General features: G+C 38.0%; 1 protein-coding gene across 1 annotated transcript in view; it reads left to right on the top strand.

Annotated features, from left to right (window-relative positions):
* Positions 1-22,677, top strand: part of RAB10 (RAB10, member RAS oncogene family) — a 78,971-nt gene that overhangs the window by 43,995 nt on the left and 12,299 nt on the right. Inside the window, exons 2-3 of the mRNA XM_049651945.1 lie at positions 6,843-6,903; positions 21,574-21,712. Coding sequence (XP_049507902.1) covers positions 6,843-6,903; positions 21,574-21,712 — 200 coding nt within the window. The remainder of the gene's footprint in view (positions 1-6,842; positions 6,904-21,573; positions 21,713-22,677) is intronic.

Below are 22,677 nucleotides of genomic sequence, written 5' to 3'. Positions count from 1 at the left end.
CATGAGATCATGACCTGAGCCGAAGTCGGATGCTTAACCGACTGAGCCACCCAGGCGCCCCGAGGATTTAATGCTTTAATCCACTCCAAAGGGCTAAACACATTATAAATTCTCAAGGTGTTTACTAAGCTATTACTATTATACGGAAGGATCTTTTATTTTATTTTATTTATTTATTTTTAATTTTTTTTAATGTTTATTTATTTTTGAGACAGAGAGAGACAGAGCATGAATGGGGAAGGGTCAGAGAGAGGGAGACACAGAATCTGAAACAGGCTCCAGGCTTTGAGCTGTCAGCACAGAGCCTGACGCGGGGCTCGAACTCACGGACCGTGAGATCATGACCTGAGCCGAAGTCGGCCGCTTAACCGACTGAGCCACCCAGGCGCCCCCAGAAGGATCTTTTAAAAAAAAATTAATGTTTAGAGAGAGAGTGCATGCATGGGGGGAGAGGCAGAGAGAGAGGGAGACACAGAATCTGAAGTAGGCTCCAGGCTCTGAGCTGTCAGCACAGAGCCCAACATGGGACTCGAATCCACAAACCACGAGATCATGTCGTGAGCTGAAGTTGGATGCTCAACTGACTGAGCCACCAAGGCGCCCCAATAAGAAGAGCTTTAGAGGAAATTTCTGCATTCTGCATTTTCACATCTGCATCCAGATAAACTAATGGCTGTATTGGGAAGTGGCCTTTTCAAAATTTGTGCTATAATGGTAGAGCTAGAGCTAGGACTAAGAATCATGTTTCTTAAATCATGTTAAAGAATCATGTTTCTTAAATTCCAGAAAAAAGCTATATTCAAAGGATTGTAGGTATAAGATTCTTATTTCCTTTCCTGATGTGGTGAAAATACTTTATTTTCATTTGTTAAAAACCACAGATATTGATCGTTTACCTATGAGCTGTTAAACTTTAGTTGTCTGGAGTTTATTATATTTCTTCCTACATTAAATACTATGTATTGGTGTGTCATCAGAAGCTAAGCTTTGGAAAACGGATATTTACAGTGGCTAGAAGTTGCAGTTAACTTTTCTTGCCACTGGATGGTGCTTCTGCAACATCATTAAGGCAAATATTTTGGCTGATATGTGTTTCTCACTTTCTGAGCAGCTGAAAATTGATAAAAGTTAGAGTGCAGTAAATTGAAATACTCGTTTGAGCTGGGTCCCAGGAATCTGTAAAAATAAGAGATTTCCTTTAGTGTGTTTTCGTATAAATACAACCTAAAAGAGAAACACTGGTTGGATCAAATCCTATGTTTGCTCTAGTCTGTGAAAATTTAGGAAATGATAGTGTTGCAGGAGAATCTGATTATTTCTCTTGGCAGAATCTTAAATTTTGTTTAATGTTTATTTATTTTTGAGAAAAGGAGAGAGAGCACGAGCAAGGAAGGGGCAGAGAGAGGGAGGGAGACATAGAGTCTGAAGCAGGATCCAGGCTCTGAGCTCGTCAGCACAGTGAAGATGGATGCTTAACTAGACTGAGCCACCAGGTGCTCTTCCTCCTGGCAGAATCTTAAAGGGTGATATAGGTTTTCCTACCTTCTCTTGGCAGTTGAGCTACTTATTTTGCTCTAATTCTTAAATGTTAACAAAAGCTTTTCTACTCTATCTTAAGTATAAGTTTTTCCACACTTAGGTGTGTATGTTTTGGGGAATGTAGAAACTACTTGATGGAGTGACAAAGGTATTTACTTGGAAAAAGTACACAGCTGCTTCAAAAAGTTGTGTTTGAAGGTGACTACCGGAGGCCGACTGGAAGGGAATGAGACTGCAGGGGTGGCTGAGGGCCATGGGAGGAATACAATGATCAAATTGAAGTGGTTAAGTAGTGGAGAGAACTTATTGTAAGCGTCCCTCTGTTAACCCAGTTTTTATTTCTATTAAAGTAATAGAGCAGAATTTTAGAAGTCACAGTATTTCAAGGTCTGTGAGGACAGTAGCAACAATAGAGTTTTGCCCTGTGCCTACCTGTGTATTTCCTTTTCCAAGCACTTTATGACCTTTTTATCTGTTACTCAACACCATATTCCTTAGTCTTGGCTTTTAACTTAAAAAAAAAAAAAAAAAAAACCACGCAAAAAGAAAAAACTAACATTAGAAATTCTCTCTTGTTACGGGAAATGAGAATCAATTATTCCAGACATTCCTGGTGCCTCTCTCTTCATCTTCTCAAATAGTTATAACACATGTTTTTTATTAACTGTTAAACCAAGTAGTGTACTATAATCACATTTCCTTTCTTGGATGATTTTTCTGTTTTTACTGTAATTTACAGTTCCTTTATTATTACATTTGCTTAAATTTCAAGACACTGTACATACTTTATCCAAAATCGGCAACAGAATTGCCAAGCTCTCTGAATTTCTGCTTTTCATACAAATTCCATTAGTACCATTTATTCCCTTCCCTCTCTTAGTAGATATACTTCTTGGAATTTTCTTCTCATTTGATTCTGTCCTTTTATGCCCTCATTCGCTTCTGAACTGGTTGCTCTCTAGGCCAGTTTGAGCTGCCATTTACCTCACTCTTTGCTGGATTTCTTCCTGGTTTTGGCAAACCAACCTCTCCTAGTAGTTGTCTTAGAAGAGATGCATGGGAGCTAACTCTTGAGATCTTTCATGCCTGGAAATGCATTATTTTACTCTCACTTGATTTTTGACTGGAAAAAGGTTGAAAAAAAAATTTTCTTTTCTTAAGTGGGGCTTAAACTTATGTCCCTGAGATCAAGAGTCACATGCTGTACCTACTGGGTCAGTTAGGTGCCCAGGTTGAAATATTTTTTAAAGACATTATCTTTCTGTATTCTAGTGTTGCTGTTGGCTGTTGAGAAGTAGAAGTTCAGAGTTGTCACTTCTGATTATTTAATATGGCTTAGTTTATGTGTGTGCAAGCTTTTATAATATCTTTATTCCTGGTGTCTTGAAATTTCATGGTTATATTACTTGGTATAGATCCTATTTTTTTCATTATGCAAGCATTTGGTGAGTCAGTCTAGAATAGATTCTTTTGCTTCTGTTAAGTTTTCATGCACCATTTTTTAAAAGTTTTACTTAAATTCCAGTTAAAATACAGTGTAGTTTTAGTACAATATAGCGATTCAGCATTTCTGTATGTCACCTGGTATTCATCACAAGTGCATGCCGTAATTCTCATCACACATTTAACACATCCCCCCCTCCCCCCGTAACCATCAGTTCTCTATTCTTCCTTGGTTTGCTGCCCCCCCCACCCCCGCCTTTGCTCATTTGTTTTGTGTCTTAAATTCCACATATGAATGAAATCACATGGTATTCACTTAGCATAATTAATACTCTCTAGCTCCATCCTTGTGGTTGCAAATGGCAAGATTTCATTCATTCATATGGCTCAGCAAAATTCCGTTACACACGCACACACACCACATTCTTTATACATTCATCATTCAGTGGACATTTGGGGTTTTTACATAATTTGGCTATTGTAGATAGTGCTGCTATAAACATTGGGGTGCATATATCCCTTCGAACTAGTAGTGCAGTTGCTGGATTGTAGGGTAGTTCTATTTTAACTTTCTGAGGAACCTCCATACTGTTTTCCAGAATGACCACACCGATTTGCATTTCCACCAGCAGTGCAAGAGAATTCCCCTTTCTCCACACCCTAGCCAACACCTATTGTTTCTTGTGTTGTTGATTTTAGCCATTCTGACAGGTATAAGGTGATACCTCATTGTAGTTTGATATGCGTTTCCCTCATGATAAGTGATGTTGAGCATTTTTTCATGTGTTTGTTGGCTATCTCTGTGTCTTTGGAAAAATGTCTGTTCACGTCTTATTTTTTAATTGGATTGTTTTTTGGGTGTTGAATTTTATAAGTTCTTTATATATTTTGGATACTAACCCTTTATCGGATATGTCATATGCAGATATCTTCTCCCATTCAATAGATTACCTTTTAGTTTTGTTGATCGTTTCCTTTGCTGTGCAGATTTCTTGCACAGTTTTTTTTTTTTTTTTTTAAATTTTTAAATGTTTTCATTTTTGAGAGAGACAGAGACAGAGTGTGAGCAGGGGAGGGACAGAGAGAGAGGGAGACACAGAATCTGAAGCAGAGGCTGGGGTCCAAATGTCAGCAGAGCCCAATGTGGGGCTTGAATTCATGAGCTGCGAGATCATGACCTGAGCTGAAGTTGGACGCTTAACCGATTGAGCCATCCAAGCGCCCTTTCGCACAGTTTTTAAATTATTATATTCTATGTGTCATTTTCTTTGTTCTTTCTTGAACTTATGTTAGTTCAATATCAGACCTCCTGGTTTGATCTTCTAACTTGTCATATATCACATAAATTCCATTCTTGGTCATTTTGTTAATATTTTCTAGGAGATCTCAGTTTTCTCTTGGTCTTCCTGTTGAATATATTATTTCTTCCACTTCCTTTTTCTTTTCCCTTAATTTTCAAGAGTTTTTCTGGTTCAAGTTCGTTTTCCTGCCCCCACCACTCTTGTTCCGAGAAGATAAAAGGAACTATCTTTTCTCTTTCTCTGCATTGTCCCTGTTTCCTTCAGGTTCCCTATTTTGGTTTGCTTAGTTTTTTAGTATCTCATTGGAACTTTCATCCTTTGTGTTTTGGCCTGAGGCTCAAAAAATCTGGATGCTAAGTGGACAGGTGTGGAGCTTGTCAAGTGGTAAGTTTCACCCTAATGCTGAAATTAAATAAATAAATAAATATGTATATATATATGTGTGTGTGTGTGTGTGTGTGTGTGTGTGTGTATGTATATATTTTTTTTAATTTTAATTTTTATTTATTTTTTTCTTTGGTGCTCTAGTAGGGAAGAAGGGTAGAGGAGGAGAGAGAGAGAATCAGAGAATCTTAAGCAGGTTCCATGCTCAGCATAGAGCCCACCATGGGGCTTGAGCCCAGAATCCTGGGATCACGACCTGAGCCAAAATCAAGAGTTGTACTCTCAATCAGCTGAGCCACTGAGGCACCCATCTATATGTATCTTTTCTCGGGTATCATTTCACTTTCTCTAGAAAACATCATTTATCTCTTCATTCAAATACTTCTTGAATGTCTGCTTTTATGTCAGGCTCTAGGTGCTGGGAATTCAACTGAATTAAATAGATAAAAATTCCTACCCTTGTGGATTTTATAGTTTTGCATAGGGAGACAGAAAATAAATAACAGGAATAAGTAAATACAGCATATTTAAGGGATGTTAAAAAAAGTAAGGAAGAAGGGTAGGGATTATTAATAGACAATGGACATGGGGTGGGGGACTTGGGAAAATGTTGCCACTTAGGAAAGGACAACAAGGGGAAGGAGCCATAATGGAGAAGAGTGGTCTAAGTTGGAAGAACAGTTATATGCAAAGTTCTTGAGGTGGGAATCTTTCTGACTTGTGTGTGGAACAATAATGAAGCTGATCTAGTTAGCTAGATCAAAGAAAGATACAGAAAATTATGAGGACAGCATGGAATATGGGGGGGTAGGCAGAATGTGTAGGGCCTTATGAAACATTTTAAGGACTTTTGCTTGAGTCTTTGTGAAAGATGGGATTTGCAGATAGGCAATAAACAGTTATCTCAAGTTTGGAATTCAGGAGAGAGGTCTGGGCTATGATATAAATTTGAGAGTTACCAGTGCGTATTTGGAATTTAAAGCCATGAAATTAGGGAAAATCACCACGGGAATGGGTAAAGATAGAAAAATTCACTTCGGTTTTTAGAAGAGTTCAGAGAGGCAAGGAGAAACTAGTAATGAAGATTGAAGAATGAATGGCCCAGAGGTAGGCTAGGAGAGTTTTTGTGCAGAAAAGAATGAAGAACTGCTTTAACCACTGCTAATTAGTTTGAGGATAGACAACATTGAGAGAGAGAGAGAGAAAGAGAAACTCATGGAGTCTAGGATGAGGTAGGTGACTTAAAACAGCCTAAAAATTTTAATTTTCCAATTGTACCTGGTTTCTGTCTCTCAAAAGATTTGGAGCTTTCAGACTGTGTCCTAATTTCACTTGTCTTTGGAGAAGTTTTCTGAAATAGTATTGGTTGTTAGGTTTGTTATATAGGTTAATTAGCAAATTGCATGCCTAATTGGAATTGTTAGTCTTGTTCAGAGTCTCAGTAATTCCTAGAGAAACAAAAACATGGGCTGTAGACAAAGTCTGAGGTTTATAAATGCCAGGCACATCGCCCTTTTTTTTCTTTTGATTTGATTGTGGGAAACTCAACCCAAGCTGAAGATTTTGGTTGATTAAGGAGTAGACAGATCTGGGAGATTTGTATTACTTTTGCCTCATGTATTTTGAAGCTCTGTGTTATAAGATGCATAAACATTTAGTATTTTTGCCTTCTTAATGAATTAACCCTTTTATCATTATGAAATGACCCTCTTTATCCCTGGTAGTAGGTTTTTGCTTTGCAAGCTAGTTAAGGCTATTTTTTTTCCCTAGTGGGAAACTTTTTTTTTTTTTTTTTCATTTAAAATATTAAATATTTTAGGGGTACCTGACTGGCTAAGTTGGTAGAGCATGCAACTCTTGATCTCAGGGTTGTGAGTTCAGGCCCCACTTGGGTGTGGAGCTTAGTTTAAAAAAATTAGATATTTAAAAATTTACCTTTTCATTTCTTTAGTGTAAAAACTCTTTATATAGCTGTTTTTCTTCTGCCATGTTGGATCTGTATTACTCAAGTTTAAAATTGAATAATTTGTTCAGAATATGCATACTTAGAGGCTATCAAGAGCCAAACAGACACAAATTTTAAAAGTGTATTTTTATTTTTACTCCCAGTTAATTTTGGGAGAGCCAAGTTCAGAGCCCTAGATATAATTTACCTTTTTTTCTTCTGTGTTGTAGGAATAGACTTTAAGATCAAAACAGTTGAATTACAAGGAAAGAAGATCAAGCTACAGATATGGTAAGTGATGCTAATTTACCTACTTTATAAATAGAATACCAAGTTCCTGAAGGATTGGCAGTGAAATCCTTCCTTGTCACCTGTTTAGATTCTGTGAGACTTTCCTTTGTTAAGCCAGCAATCAGGACACCTTCTTTCAGTGAAGTAAAAAAAAATTATTGACATGGAGCACCTGATGGCTCAGTCAGGAGAGCATGTGACTCTTGGTCTCAAAGTCATGAGTACAAGCCCCATGTTGGGTGTAGAGATTACTTTAAACATAAATGGGTGCCTGGGTGGCTCAGTCGGTTCAGTGTCTGACTTTTGATTTTGGCTCAGGTCATGATCTCTCACGGTCATGAACTCGAGCCCCATGTCCTCTGGCTCTGTGCTGGGCGTGGAGCCGCTTAAGAGTCTCTCTTTCTCCCTCTCCTTCTGTCCCTCCTCTACTTGTGCTCTCTTTCAGAAAAATAAAAGGGAAAAAAAAATATTGACATGGACTCTGGAGTCCATGAGATCTGGCTGGATGTTTTACCTTTTCCACTTGCTCTTTGAACCTTGAGCAGGTTACATAACACTGTGAGGCTGTTATGTCTTCATATATAAAATAGAAATAATACCACTTATCTCAAAACATTGTTCTAAGGATTATATGAAATAATCTGTGTAGAGCCTTTATTTAGCACCATACTTTGCTCACACTCAATAACGAAAAGTTAATATCCTTTCATTGCTTTGAGACTCTTAAGCTAGAAGATTTCCTTTAATGTGTTTATCACTTTTTTTTTTTTAAAGATTATTTCTTTATTGTTGAGAGAGAACACAAGCAGGGGAGGGGCAGAGATGGAGAGAGAGAATCCCAAGCAGGCTCTGCACTGTCTGCACAGAGCCCAATGACGGGCTCTATCCCACGAACTGGGAGATCATGACCTGAGCCAAAACGAACAGTCTGATGCTTAACTGACTGCACAACCCAGGCGCCCCTATAACTTTTTAATTAGTTTATGTAGGGTTTGCCCCATAGAAATAAAATGAAATTCTTTAAATTTGTATTCAAGTCTGAATCGTAGACTTTACAATTAGAATAGCAGTATTGTGTGGTGAATATTAAGTGTTTTACATGTATGTATTAACCTATTAAATACTCAAAATGACCTTGCAAGGTGTGTTATTCCATTTTTTAAACAGCCTTGTTGAGGTATAACAGTTTATATAACAATAAACTGCACATATTTAAAGTATACAGTTTGGTTAGTTTTGACATATATATATAAATCTGTGAAACCATCACCACAGTCAAGGTAATGAACAAATCCATCACCTTAAGCTTCTTTGTAATCTCTTCTTCCTCCTAGTTCCTGGTCCCCAAGCAACCATTCTTTTGGTTTCTGTCACTGTAGACTAGTTTCCATTTTCTAGTAGTGTATATAAATACAATCATATAATGTCTTTTTTTTTTTTTTTTTTCCTCATCTTTTTTGGGAGGGAGGTCTGGCTTCTTTTACTCAGTATAATTAATTATTTTGAGAATTGTGAATGATTTTATGTGTATCAATAAGTTCATTACTTTTTATTGCTGAGTATTATTCCATTGTTACATCATAAGTGGGTTATTCACCACAAAGCTGCTACAAATCTTTGTGTGGGTAAATATTTTCTTTTCTCTTGGGTTATTCCTGTTTTACAGGTAATGAAATGGACAGATTTTGAAATAACTTAACCAAGATCTTTAGCATGTAAATGGTAGAGCAGGGATGCATTACATGCTCAGAATGTAAGGTTGAGAGTAACACTCTTTAATTTTTCTTAATGTTTATTTTTGAGAGAGAGAGAGAGAGCGAGCGCGAGCGGGGTAGGGACAGAAAGAGAAGGAGACACACAGTCCGAAGCAGGCTCCAGGCTCTGAACTGTCAGCACAGAGCCCAACGCGAGGCGAGGCTCAAACTCACAAACCATGAGATCATGACCTGAGCCAAAGTCAGATGCTTAACCAACTGAGCCACCCAGGTGCCCCTAAAATGTAGGCATTTTATTAAAGATTTTCTTTGACACATGGTCCACCTGATGATCACTGATTTTTTTCTTTACTTTGGGAAATAACTCAGGAAAGGAACTGTGCCTCATACTCTGTTTCCTTATAATTAAAGCTGATCTCAAGGGGAAGATTGTCAGTTATTCTCAATTTCAACCAACTCTCCCCCAACCCCCTTTTTTATTGCCAGTGCCTTATCCCAGCAGCATTGACCCTACAGGGTAATCTAATGTGTGTTCCAAGCTCCTCCTAGGCTCTGCCACACTGATTGGCTTTCCTCTCAACTGCATCTCCTCTGTATACACCTTAAACTAATACTGTTCAAACTTTTTGGCGGTAACAGATATATTTTACATTGTGACTCTGTGACTCAATATATATGTACATGTGTATGTGAGTGTATGTACAATGGACACAAAAGTGCACACACCACTTTTTTAGGATACAGTTTTCTCTATATAATACAGAAAACCTTTGCCCTACTAAATTTGCCCTGTTCCTCCTATACTCTCTGTCTTCCACAGACTTTCCCTTCTGTTTCTTGTCCTGTGACTTTAAAATATTTTTTCTCCCTGTCATTTTAGTTTTTGTAGCATCTAGAAGTAAACAGTAACAACTAACACTTGCTTTTTTAAAAAGAGAGCCTTCCCAGAACACTTTGTTTTGCAACAGTAATTAATCTAGAAAAGATTTCTACTGTACCTATAAATCTCAAGTATGGCACAGAAATGGTAACATTTCTAATTTAGAATCGTTTGATTTTAGACATTATTAATATAACCGTTTTTGGGTAAAAGCACCTTAAAAGGAAAATTGCATTTAGTCTAGGTTTTCACATATAAAACTGACCGCTTTTAATTTGAAATATCCATTTTCCAATAAAGATTAGGAATGAGTGGTTAAAATTTGAGGTTGATGGTTTTTAAGAGGTTAGCATTGTACTAGCTGATTCTGTTTCTTTGGTTTTGAAAGTTTGCATGCTGACAATCCAAGGAGAAGGCTCCAAGTTAAGAGATCTGGGATATGCCACAATAATTCAAGAAGGCTTTTAGCATGAAAAACCCGTTGTTCATAGTTCAAAATGCTGTCTTCAATGTTAAATGCTTTGCTTCCAGTTCCTAAAAAAAGCACAGTGATCTTTATCTGTCTCTGGTTTGAATGAATATTTTCAGATTCTTGTTTCAGCATGAAAAATTTGTGTGCTTTGATTGAATATTGATTTGGGAAACTTTTCTTCAGTCTGCGCTAAAGATTTATTTTTCTTTACTTGAATGATCTTCACTTCTCGTCTTATTTCTAGGGTCTTTTAGTGTATCTGTTGCCTAAGGGTGGAGATGTGTGTCACCCTGGCCACGGCATATGTGAGTAGGCCTAAAATTAGTTTGTTTGGCTGATAGAGAAGCAGCTGTGGCTATTTATTTATTTAATAAGATTTTTTAATGTTTATTTTTGAGAGAGAGAGAGAGACAGAGCACGCATGGGGGAGGGGGAGAGAGAGACAGAGAGAGAGAGAGAGAGAGAGAGAGACAAAGTATCCAAAGCAGGCTCCAGGCTCTGGGCTGTCAGCACAGAACCTGATGGGGGGCTTGAGCCCACAAACCATGAGATCATGACTTGAGCCGAAGTTGGCAGCTGTGGCTTTTTAAATCCCAGATCTCTAGAAATTCCACCACAGTGTCTATCTACATTTTCCATAGAGTTGTAGGTCTTGCCAGGAAAATGGCCATAGTGAAGTATTTCAAATTTGCCTTTCCTTGTTTTGTTTCATTTTGTTCTGTTTTGAAGGGAGGGTGGTCAGAAATGTTTGTTACTATTGGCATCTGTATCTTGTACTTTCAATTTAACATCAGCATAGTAACCAGAAATCAATAGTGTCACTTTGTAGAATTAACCATTTATCTATGTAAGGGAGTCATCTTTGATTCTTCTCATTCCCTTAATCCCAACATCCTTTTTGGTAAGCCCTATGATTCAATCTTATAATGTCTAGAATCCAAATACAATTTGCCATCTCCATTGTTAACCCCCGACCCTCACCCCCGGTCCAAGCCACCATTACTACTTCTTTGAGCCACTGCAGTAAGTAGGCTCTTAATATCCTAACAGGTTCTTATTTCCCCCTTTTGCCTTCTTCTCTTTTGCCTTTTCCCACATAACACCAGAGTAATCTTTTTTCCAAATACAATCAAATATAGATCATGGTTTTTATTCCTTCCCCATTTATAACCGTTTTGAGTTTCATTGCATTGCATTTCAGTTTTTTTTTTTTTTTTTAATGTTTATTTCTTTTTGAGACAGAGAGAGACAGAGTGAGCTAGGAAGGGGCAGAGGGAGAGGGAGATACAGAATCTGAAGCAGGCTCCAGGCTCTCAGCTGTGAGCACAGAGCCCAATGCGGGGCTCGAACTCAGCTAACTGCGAGATTGTGACCTGAGCCGAAGTCGGACGCTTAACGGACTGAGCCACCCAGGTGCCCCGTTTCATTGCATTTCAAATGAAAGTCTAAATTCCAAATCCAAATTCAAATTCTTTACCACAGTTAACAAAGTGGGCCTCTTTATCAGTTTGTGTTCTCTTGTGTAAATATAGTCTCTACCCCCAGCTGATCTCCTTTCAATTGCATGGACATGGCAAGTTCTTTTTCAATTTGGGACCTTGGTACATGCCTTGTAGATCTCCCTTAAACAACCCCACCTCCACACCCCCACCTGTGGCTAGACTGAACATTCTGAAGTACCACGTTATTCCAGAAGCTTCCCATGTCATCAGAAATAAAAACTGAAAATGTCAGATTGTTAGTACTGGTTCTGACCTCATCTCTCACCAGCTTTGCTCCAACAGTGTGGCCATTTTCTCTCCCTTGAGCATGCCAAGCGTGTTCCTGTCTTAGGGCCTTTGTACTGCTTTAACTGTTCTTCAGCTTGGAATGCTTTTTATCAGATCTTTGTCCTGCTGCCTTCTCTTATTCAGATCTCACAGCTCCACGTTCTCTGAGGTAGGCCTTGCATGATGCTGAGCTAAAGTAGCCCAGTCCTTCAGGCAGTGTCACATGTATCTTAATTTATTTTTATCATAGTATGTTTTTAGTATCTAAAGTTACCATATTTTTAAAAAGTGCCCATTATTTCCCCCCTTTTGAGGGTGGGGATTCTTTCTGTCTGATTGGTGGTTATTGTGATGACCATCTAGAACAGAGCCTGGCAAATACTGATGCTCAGTAAATATTTGGTGACTAAATGACTTTGTTTGGTTGACTTCTGTTCATACTTCCCACTCCCCTTAAGCATCAGGGACCTCCCTGATCATTCTATCTAGGTTACTTCTTCCTTCCCCCATACTTCATTCTTCATCTCTCTGCCCTATTTACCTTGTTAGCATCTGTCATAATATGGGAGTATATATTTATTTGTTTCTTTCCCCATTGGAATGTAAACTCTGCAAGGCCAGGTTTCAGACTTTTTTCTTAAATGAAGATAAACATAATTAAAACTCATATTTTTGAGTAGAGAAATTGCATGTCTATGAGGAAATCCAGGTCTTGCTAAAGTAAAACTTAGTGTGAGATGCCTGGCTGGCTCCGTTGGTGGAGACTCTTGATCTTGGGGTTGTAAGTTTAAGCCCTGTGTTGGGTGTAGAGATTACTTAAAAATAAAATCTTTAAAAAAAATAAAAAATGAAATAAATAAAATCTTTAAAAACAAAAAACACTTCAGTGAGAAATTTGACATCTAATTTACAGAGCAAGAAATAACCTCATTATGTTACCAAAAACACAAAGTTATGAAATTTGGGGTCTCTTCTTTGCAGAGCAGATTGATGTTGTCTCTGGCCTGTTCCAGTGCTGTCCGTGTCCAAACTAAAAATAACTGTCAGAATAGCAGCCAGGGTACACAGCTTCCTTGACCCTGCATGTGGGACTAACAAGGAAATAAGCTATTTTAGTTCCTAGGAACATATATCACTCCTTTTATAATATGTCAGTGGGGGGGAAATAGAATTGTCTTAGCTGTGTGTCTATTATTTTCTGTAAGGGAAGTTCTGTTGCCACTGGGTTGTAATTTTAGAAACCTTAAATGTAGGCTGAGAAGAAAAACAATTATTTTTTAATTTTTTTTAATTTTATTTTTTATTTTTTAAAATTCACATCCAAATTAGTTGGCATATAGTGCAACACTGATTTCAGGAGTAGATTCCTTAGTGCCCCTTACCCATTTAGCCCATCCCCCCTCCCACAACCCCTCCTGTAACCCTCAGTTTGTTGTCCATGTTTATGAGTCTCTTTTGTCCCCCTCCCTGTTTTTATATTATTTTTGTTTCCCTTCCCTTGTCCTCCTATGAGTGAAGTCCTATGGTTTTTGTCTTTCTCTGACTAATTTCACTTAGTGTAATACCCTCCAGTTCCATCCACGGAGTTGGAAATGGCAAGATTTCATTCTTTTTGACTGCCGAGTAATACTCCATTGTATTACACCATACCACATCTTCTTTATCCATTCATCTGTCGATGGACATTTGGGCTCTTTCCATACTTTGGCTATTGTTGACAGTGCTGCCATAAACATGGGGGTGCATGTGTCCCTTCGAAACACCACACCTGTATCCCATGGATAAATGCCTAGTAGTGCAATTGCTGGGTCGTAGGGTAGTTCTATTGTTCGTTTTTTGAGGAACCTCCATCCTGTTTTCCAGAGTGGCTGCACCAGCTTGCATTCCCAAGAAGAAAAACAATTACAATAGGAGACGAAAACCAAGTTGAGTGTTTTTTTTTTTTTTAAGTGTTTTATTTATTTTTGAGAGAGAGAGAGACAGAGACAGAGAGGCAGAGTACAAGTGGGGGAGGGGCAGAGAGAGGAAGACACAGAATCCATGAAGCAGGCTCCAGGCTCTGACCTGTCAGCACAGAGCCTGACATAGGGCTCAAACACGTGAACCATGAGATCGTGACCTGAGCCGAAGTTGGACGCTTAACCGACTGAGCCACCCAGGCGACCCCAAGTTGAGTGGTTTTGAAATAGGCTTAAAACCCGCATTATGGTACATAGAAATATATTGTGAGTATATACAATGTTTAATTGCTCTTCAGATATTTAATACCTGGCTTTGCTTATTGGAGTCAACCTGCTGTCTTTAATCTTGGGTGTATGTATGTGTGCATGCAAGCCTAAAAATACTTTGGGCAATGAATAAGCAGCTGTGGCTTTTTTTAGCCCTGGCAGAGGCTCATCAGTTAGCTTAGGGGTAGTGAGCAAGGACTGTTTCTGGTTTGAAATAAATGATTGCTTGCTTTAACAATTGGTAGGGGCTGGTAAGAGTATCCAGGCACGGCTCAGAAAAAAGGTAATTGGAAATCAAGGAGCTGAGGAGCCAGATCATCATGTGGGGTGAATACAGTCATGTTGGGAAGTATAAATATATGGCATGTGTAAATGCAAATGAAAATGGGATATAGAAAGCCTTAAAAAAAAAAAAAAAAAAGGCTTTGCAGGGAAAGCATATAAAGAGGGAAGGAAGGTTCTTGGGTGTAAGAGATTTGGAAAGGTGGAGGAGACCAGAGAGCAGATGGGAGTAGAATGCCATGGATCAGAACAGAAACTTCGCTCTGAATCTAAATAGTGATTACTCTCTTTTCAGAGGGGCCATTAATATTTCAGTATCTATTATATTGACATTTCATATCTAACCAGTATTATACCTCCTAAGTGCCGTTAATTTAGATTTAGCTAAGTAGTTTATTTTGCAGTGTATTCTCTCTTGGCAGAGAATGTAGTTATAGATTTGACACCGAAATGGGTGTATAATTTGCTAATTTTGTAACGTGAATGGTTTTCATTGTTGAAGAAGAACGATAGAGTTGGGGGTGGCTGTTCATAGTGAGGTGCTGTAGAAATCTCTTAAATTGTTATTATGACAAAAAATGAAGTAAAAGTTTTCCATGCCTCCTGTACCAAAGCTAGTAGGCACTACTGAGTGAGTACATTTCCATACTGGATTTTAGCTAGGAGACTTTAACTCCTCTTCCAGGGTATACAATTATTAGTTGATTTATACTTTTTAGCAGTTCAGAAAAGAGCTAAACTATTTCTAATGTGTTGAAACAAAATTTTTGTGGTTTTTTCCCCCATGAAATCATAAATTATGCCTGATTGCAGGTACCTTGTGACTAAATAGGATTAATAAAAGATAAAACAAGAATTTGGAATTGGGGAAAATGGAAGATATAAATACATGATCTCTAAAGGACAACCCTCTTGCTATGCTTAATTTGTAAAACTTAACCTAGAAACTTCTTAGGGGCCAAGGCAAAAAAAAAAAGGCAGGGGGACTGGGAAGGGGGGCTTTCCACAATAGATTGCATTACTCTTTTCAGAAATAATATGAAGAATGGGGAAAAAATAGATCAGAACAAAAAAGAATACATTTTCATAAAGCTCCTTCCTGTGGTGATTTTTAATAAATTAACACATTAAGAGGTAGTGGTGGGGGCGCCTGGGTGGCTCGGTCGGTTAAGCGTCTGACTTCGGCTCAGGTCATGATCTCACAGTCCGTGAGTTCGAGCCCCGCATCGGGCTCTGTGCTGACAGCTCAGAGCCTGGAGCCTGTTTCAGATTCTGTGTCTCCCTCTCTCTCTGCTCCTCCCCTGTTCATGCTCTGTCTCTCTCTGTCTCAAAAATAAATAAACGTTAAAAAAAAAAAATTAAAAAAAAAAAAAAAGAGGTAGTGGTGATAAAAACTATGGTCTAAAAATGTGAATAAACATGTAAATACAAATACATATGTGTGCCTGTATGTGTGTGTAGTCTTTACCAGTCTAACCTGATGTAAGAATACAACCTGGAAGAACTGATAGTGTGTCTTAGATGTTTTTTCTTAAATGACAGTTCTGTTGACAGTTTTTTGGTGTTGCATTACCTCCTACCTCTGCTTCTGCATACACACCCCTTTTCAACACAGTAAATAAGAATGATTCTTTGTAAACCCTGGTTAAATTACTTCTTTTTTGTAAAACCCTCCAGTAGACTTCCCATCTCAGAGGAAAAGCTGAAGTCCTGTTGACCTCTTTACTCTTCCCCAACCGTGTGTCAGGACTTTTGTACTTGTTCTTCCCGTCTTCTTGGAACACTGTGATGCCCTGATACTTCCTTTTTCCCTTCACCTTCTCACCGAAGCCTTCCCTCACCACCCTGTTTAAAATTTTACTTGATTGCACCATCTCCAGCATTAGCCCCTATTCTCTTTACTTTTTGTGTTCTTGGTACTTGAAGATACATATTCTAGGAATTACGATTTATTTGTTTGTTATTTGCCCCCAGGAGCATATAAACTTCGTTGAAGCAGGAGTTTTTGTTCTGTTTACAGCTTTCTCTCCATTGCCTAGAAGCGTGTCTGGCATGTACTGTTTGTTCAGTAAATACCTACAGAATGAATAAATGGGATTTTATATTATTTTAAAGGGCAGATCCATGTACTTTGAGATGAGATGGGCAAGTGACAGACCTGAAATTCTTTCTCTTCTGAAAATTGAAAAGTCCAGCCAGGTTGTCTTTAACTTGGCTAAATAAAAAATCATCTCATTTTATCTTTATACAGAAATAGGCTTCAGGGAAAGCCAGGGATTTCCTTGTGAAGCAGTTTTGAGTACAGCTTAAACACTGACACACTAACTTGAGAGAGCATCTGCAGAGATGGTGTTGACTGGGGACAATCACAAAATGACATTATTGCATCTTTGTATATTTTTATACTACGGATTGCTTTGAGGTTATCTATAACACATACACAAATAAATTATGGAATTTTACTTGAGTTGTTTCTTTTAGTTGTGAATGAAAAAACAAAGATCCAGAAGGGTTGCCGTACCTTCAAGTTCACCCACCTGGAAGGATTAGAACCTGAGGATAAACTTGGATCTGGCTCCAAACCCATGTTCTCTGTTTGTTCTTGTATAATGCTTAGCACACAGTAGACAGTCAGTACATATTTGAATTGATGGATAGATGGATAGAGGGCAGATGTACGAACACTGTAATTGTACACCAGGATTGAGCGTAAGGAATATTGATGTGTTGGTAGTTGTGTTCTATTTCTGGCTACACATATTTTTAGGCATATAAGCATTATTTTTAAATATTAAAAAAAAATTTTTTTTAATATTTATTTCTTTTTGAGAGAGAGACAGAATGTGAGTAGGTTAGGGGGCAGAGAGAGAGGGAGACACAGAAGCTGAAGCAGGCTCCAGGCTCTGACTGTCAGCACAGAGCCCGATGCGGGGCTCGAACTCATGAGCTGCGAGATCATGACCTGAGCTGAAGTCAGACACTGAACCGACTGAGCCACCCAGGCACCCCTAAAAATATTTTTAATGTTTATTTATTTTCGAGAGAGAGAGAGAGAAGGGGAGGGGCAGGGAGAGGACAGAGGTTCCGAAGCGGGCTCTGTGTTGACCGCAGAGAGCCTGATGCCCAGCTTGAACTCATGAACCACGAGATCGTGACCTGAGCTGAAGTCGGACACTTAACCGACTGAGCCACCCAGGTACTTCTGAGCATTATTTTAAAAATACGTTTTTTAAGGATTATATAACTGAATTAGAGTGGCTTGATTGTAAAATAATGAAGAATGCAAGATAGGATTCTGAAGAACTGACTCATTAACATTTGAATGCTTGTTCTCCCATGTAAAGACCATGGATTCTGCGATGAACAAGACAAATCTGATGAAACTTAAATTTTAGAGGACATGGGAGACAGTAAAGAAATAAATCTGTAATAAGTTTTATACAGAGGAGTGAAGTAGGGAGTCGGAATGGAGAGAGACTGGATGACTATTTAAATTGGGCGGCTGGAGAAAGCTTCATTGTTAAGGTGACGGTTCAGATGTGAACATGAGGAGCCAGTGAGGCTGTGGGAACAGCTAGTAGTTTTCAAGTGAAAGCAAGCTTGTGAATTTGGTGACGTTTAAAAAAAAAAAAACGTGAGACCAACGAGCTCAAATTATTAAATAAAAACAAACGCGGCTCTAGCTTTGAAGGAAAGGAATATATCAAAATATGGGGGGCTGGAGAAAAGAACAAGTCCTGTAGCCCTTTGAAAGCCTCGAGATAAGGTTTTGAAACTGGTTCTGGTTATAATGAATTGGAAATTTTGTTTTGTTTTTTAGCCTAGTAATCTTTTGTGTTTGTTTTGTGATAACTTTATTGAGATAAGACTTAATTCATGTACCATGTAACTCATCCATTTTAAAAGTGTACACTTAGTTTTTTAGTGTATTTACAATGTATATATTCACCATCATCACAATTTTAGAACATGTGTATATTCCAAAAAAGAAACTGCCCATCCTGCCCAAACCATTCAGCCAGGGCAACCACTAAATGTCTGTGGATTTTCCTGTTGTGAACATTTCATATTAATGGAATCATACACTATCTGGTCTTTTGTTTCTGATTTCTTTCACTTAACATAATGGTATCAGTTATCAAGTTTCACCCATGTTGTAAGCAGATAATCAGCACTTTATTCTGTTTTGTGGCTGAATAATATTCCATTCTCTGACTAGATCACATTTTATTTATCCATCAATTATCGGACATTTAGATTGTTTCTACTTTTTGGCTATTAAGAATAATGTTGTTATGAACATCCGTGTATGAGTTTTTGTGTGGGCATATGTTTTCATTTCTCTTGGGTATGTACCAAGAAGTAGAATTGCAGAATCATATGGTAGCTGTATGTTTCACATTTTGAGGAACCGCCAGACTATTTTGCACAGTGGCAGCATTAGTTTAAAGAAGATCACTCTGGCTACTCTGTGGGGACTGTCAGCCTGTGTATCTCTGAATGTTAGAATGCTAGCCAGAGAAACTGAGAATGAGCAGCCAGTGCCATAGAGCTAAGAGCAGAAATAGGTGGTGTCAGAAGAGTCATGAGAATAAAATGTTTTAAAATGAGAAGGTGGTCAATTTTATGGCATCCTGATGAATGGTTAAAATATACAAAAAGGAACTAAATCCTGGATTTAGCTATCAGTGGTTTCTGGAGACCTTTTGAAGAAGAGCAGAACCTTGCTGGGGAGATTTTTTTTTTTTTTTTTTAGATCTAGACAAGCTGGTTTTAAACTTTTTAAGATTTTTTTTTTAACATTTATTTATTTTTGAGAGACAGGAACAGAGTATGAGCAAGGGAGGGGCAGAGAGAGAGGGAGACACAGAATCTGAAGCAGGCTCCAGGCTCTGAGCTGTCAGCACAGAGCCTGACGTGGGGCTCAAACTCGCGAACTGTGAGATCATGACCTGAGCTGAAGTCGGACGCTCAACTGACTGAGCCACCCAGGCACCCCAGGTTTCAAAATTTGAAACTTTTGCTCTACAAATGACCCTGTCAAGAGAATTAAAAAACTGGGTACAGAACCCTAAACATGCGACAGTTTAAAAAAATAAAATAAGCAATCTAATTAGAAAATGGGCAGAAAACAAGAACAGCATTTCACCAGAGGGGATACATGGATGGCAAATAATTACATGAAAAAATGTTCACCATCATTAGCCATAGAGAAATGCCAATTAAAACGATGAGGTATCACTCGCAACCTATTTATTAGATTAAAAAATAGAGCGACAACACCAAATGCTGATGGATGCAGAGAAACCGGATGTGTTATGTTACATTGCTAGTCAAAATATAAAGTGGTGTAGCCACTCTAGAAAAGTTTGGCAGTTTCTTATAAAGTTAAACATATACTTATCATATGGCTCAGCAGTCACATTCCTGGATATTCATCCCACAGAAAAGAAAACTTAATTTCCACACAAGAACTTATACGTAAGTATTCATAGCACCTTTATTTGTAATGGCCCAAAACTGGAAGCAACCCAAATGTCCTTCCATGGATGAGTGATTAGACATATTGTGATATGTCCATACCATGGAATACTATTCAGTAATAGCACAGAACAGATTACAATACAACAGATTGTATTATATGCAACAACGTGGGTGGATCTCAAAGAGATTTATGGTTAAAAAAAGTGAAAAACGACCATTTCAAAAGGTTGTATACAGCATGATTACATTTATATAACATTCTGGAAATGACAAAATTATAGATACGGAAAACATAATTGGCCAGGGTGTAGGACTATAGGAGATGGAAAGGTGATGCAACAATTTTCTATCTTGTTTCTGGTGGTGATTACACATATCTATACATGTGATACAATTGCAGAGAACTAATACATGCATGTGCACATGCATGTTAAAAAAAAACTCTAAATAAGGTCATTTGATTGTACCAATGTAACTTTCTTGGTTTTGCTTTTGTGAGATGGTGTATGATGTTACCATTGGGGAGAGCTGGGTGAAGGATACACAAGAATACATTTTTGTAACTTCCAGTGAGCCTGTAATTATTTTAAAAAGAAAGTTCACTGGGGAGGGGAACAGAAATGTGATGTTAGTTGAAGAGATGTAGGGTTGAGAGTGGGTTTTTTTGTTTTAATTTTACTTTTTTACGAAAGATAAGGGGCCCACCTGGTGGCTCAGTTAGTTGGTTGAGTGTCTGACTCTTGATTTCAGCTCAGGTCATGATCTCAACAGTTTGTGGGTTTGACCCTCGTGTCAGGCTCTGTGCTCATAGTGTGGAGCTTGCTTGGGATTCCCTCTCTGCCTTCTCCTGCCCGTGCTTTCTCTCAAAATAAATAAAGTTTAAATAAAACTGTAAACAAAAAAAGAGGGGGCACCTGGGTGGCTCAGTTGGTTGTGTCTGAAACTTGATTTTGGCTCAGGTCATCTCACAGTTCGTGAGTTTAAGCTCCACATCGGGGAGCTGTGCTGACAGCACGGAGCCTGCTTGGGATATTCATATTCATTCTCTCTCTCTCTCTCTCTCTCTCTCTCTCTCTCTCTCTGTCTCTCTCTCTCTCTCTCTCTCTCTCTCTCTCTCTCTCTCTCTGCCCCTCCCCTCCTCAGCCTCTGCCCCTCCCCCCCCCCCCCCCCCCCCCTTAAATAAAATTAACTTTAAAAGAAAGATCGGGGATACTAAAGCAAGTATGTATCCTGATGAGAATGATCTATAAAAGGAAGAAATAGGTGATGCAAATAAGGGGGAAATTACAGGAGCAAAATACAGATCTTAGATCTCTGACATGAAAGAACTGAAAAATACTATTTACGTATTTCCATCTTGTTAACTTAAAAATGAAGTTATCTTTATAACATTTTGTAAATGATTCTAAATGGGTAAATGTGGCTGTACTACGGTGTAGTCCTTTAATGTTCTAAACATTCCACATGCTTTTGTATTACATTATGGAACTAGATCACTGAATAAAACAGAATTTTAAGAGTTTTTATTACACTTGCTGGTGTTCATATTACAGTAATTTCCCAAGAGTTTTACATGTCATTCTTCTACTGTTTTCCCTTCCAGATTTTCATCCAGTATAGGTAGGTCATTAAATTCTTTAACTAAAAAAAAGTTATATATATTTATTCTTAAGAATAAACCAGAATTATTAACATCTAAGAATTAAATGAGTGGTTCAGTTTTGCTTTGTGGCATATAATGGATTTTTGTGTTTTTCTTACCAAACCATTCTGTTTTGCCCTTTATCTAGAATGTAGTAATATCAAAATGCTCAATACAAATTATTGCTGTTTATTTCAGGGATACGGCAGGCCAGGAACGATTTCACACCATCACAACCTCCTACTACAGAGGAGCAATGGGTATCATGCTAGTATATGACATCACCAATGGTAAAAGTTTTGAAAACATCAGCAAATGGCTTAGAAACATAGATGAGGTAAGACCTAGAAATTGTATAAACCCCTTATAAAGACACATTTTTGTGTTAAGAATATTCTAATTGATGTTTAGTATATAATGTACTGTCTTTATTAGTTATTTCTCCTTTTTAAAGATTAATGTTATATTTTGCCTACCTTTGTCTTAAAGTTTTGGGTCTGTCTAGAACCCTGTCCAAGGCAATTACTAACTTACCCAAAACCTTTATGCAGCCATCTTCTAAGATGTTCCCACATAGAAGCTACCAGTGGTTTTACACAGCTCTCTCTAAATGAATTATTTCTCAATGAATTTTTATTGAATGAATGAATGAATTACTACCTTTTTCAGTAGTAATTTAAAAACAACAGAAAGGTCATATCACTTCTAGTCATTTTGAAAGATACAGAGTAGTAATGTGTTAAAAACCTAACCAAGAAAATAGAACCATACCATTGCATGTGAAGATGTCAGTTTTTATAAGGTAAAATATGTGTCAAAGCATGTCTGCTTCTGTGCTGCAGCATAGGTAGCTTCTTGTTGAAATTATTTTTCATGTCTTACTGCTGCCTTCTAGACTTTTAATTTCATTAAGACTAATAACTCTTTAAAGCATTTTTGGCTAGGTACATGAAGATCAAGGCTTAAGCCAGCATTAGACACAAGATCATGGTATCTTCAATGGTACCAGTCCTAACAGCTCATTACTACCTTTTCCATCGCTACAATAAATCTTCAAGGAGAAGCCTGTTAGTATTTAATAATCAGTTAACAATTCACAGATTTTTGACACAAAAGGCTCCATTTTCGATTTCTTATGATTCAGCCAAGTAGCATGTGTAGTAGGAGCAGTTTATAAAGAGACTGTGCAGTGCTGTTCTAACAGCAACCAGTTTTCTGAATTCTGTGACATGAACTGGATGTCCTACAGTTCAGTGCCATTCTGGCTCCACAAGTTTAAGGACTCAGTCACACAAGACTGCC

Source organism: Panthera uncia, assembly GCF_023721935.1.
Source record: "Panthera uncia isolate 11264 chromosome A3 unlocalized genomic scaffold, Puncia_PCG_1.0 HiC_scaffold_12, whole genome shotgun sequence".
NCBI lineage: Eukaryota > Metazoa > Chordata > Mammalia > Carnivora > Felidae > Panthera > Panthera uncia.
This window is presented reverse-complemented; position numbering and strand designations above follow the sequence as displayed.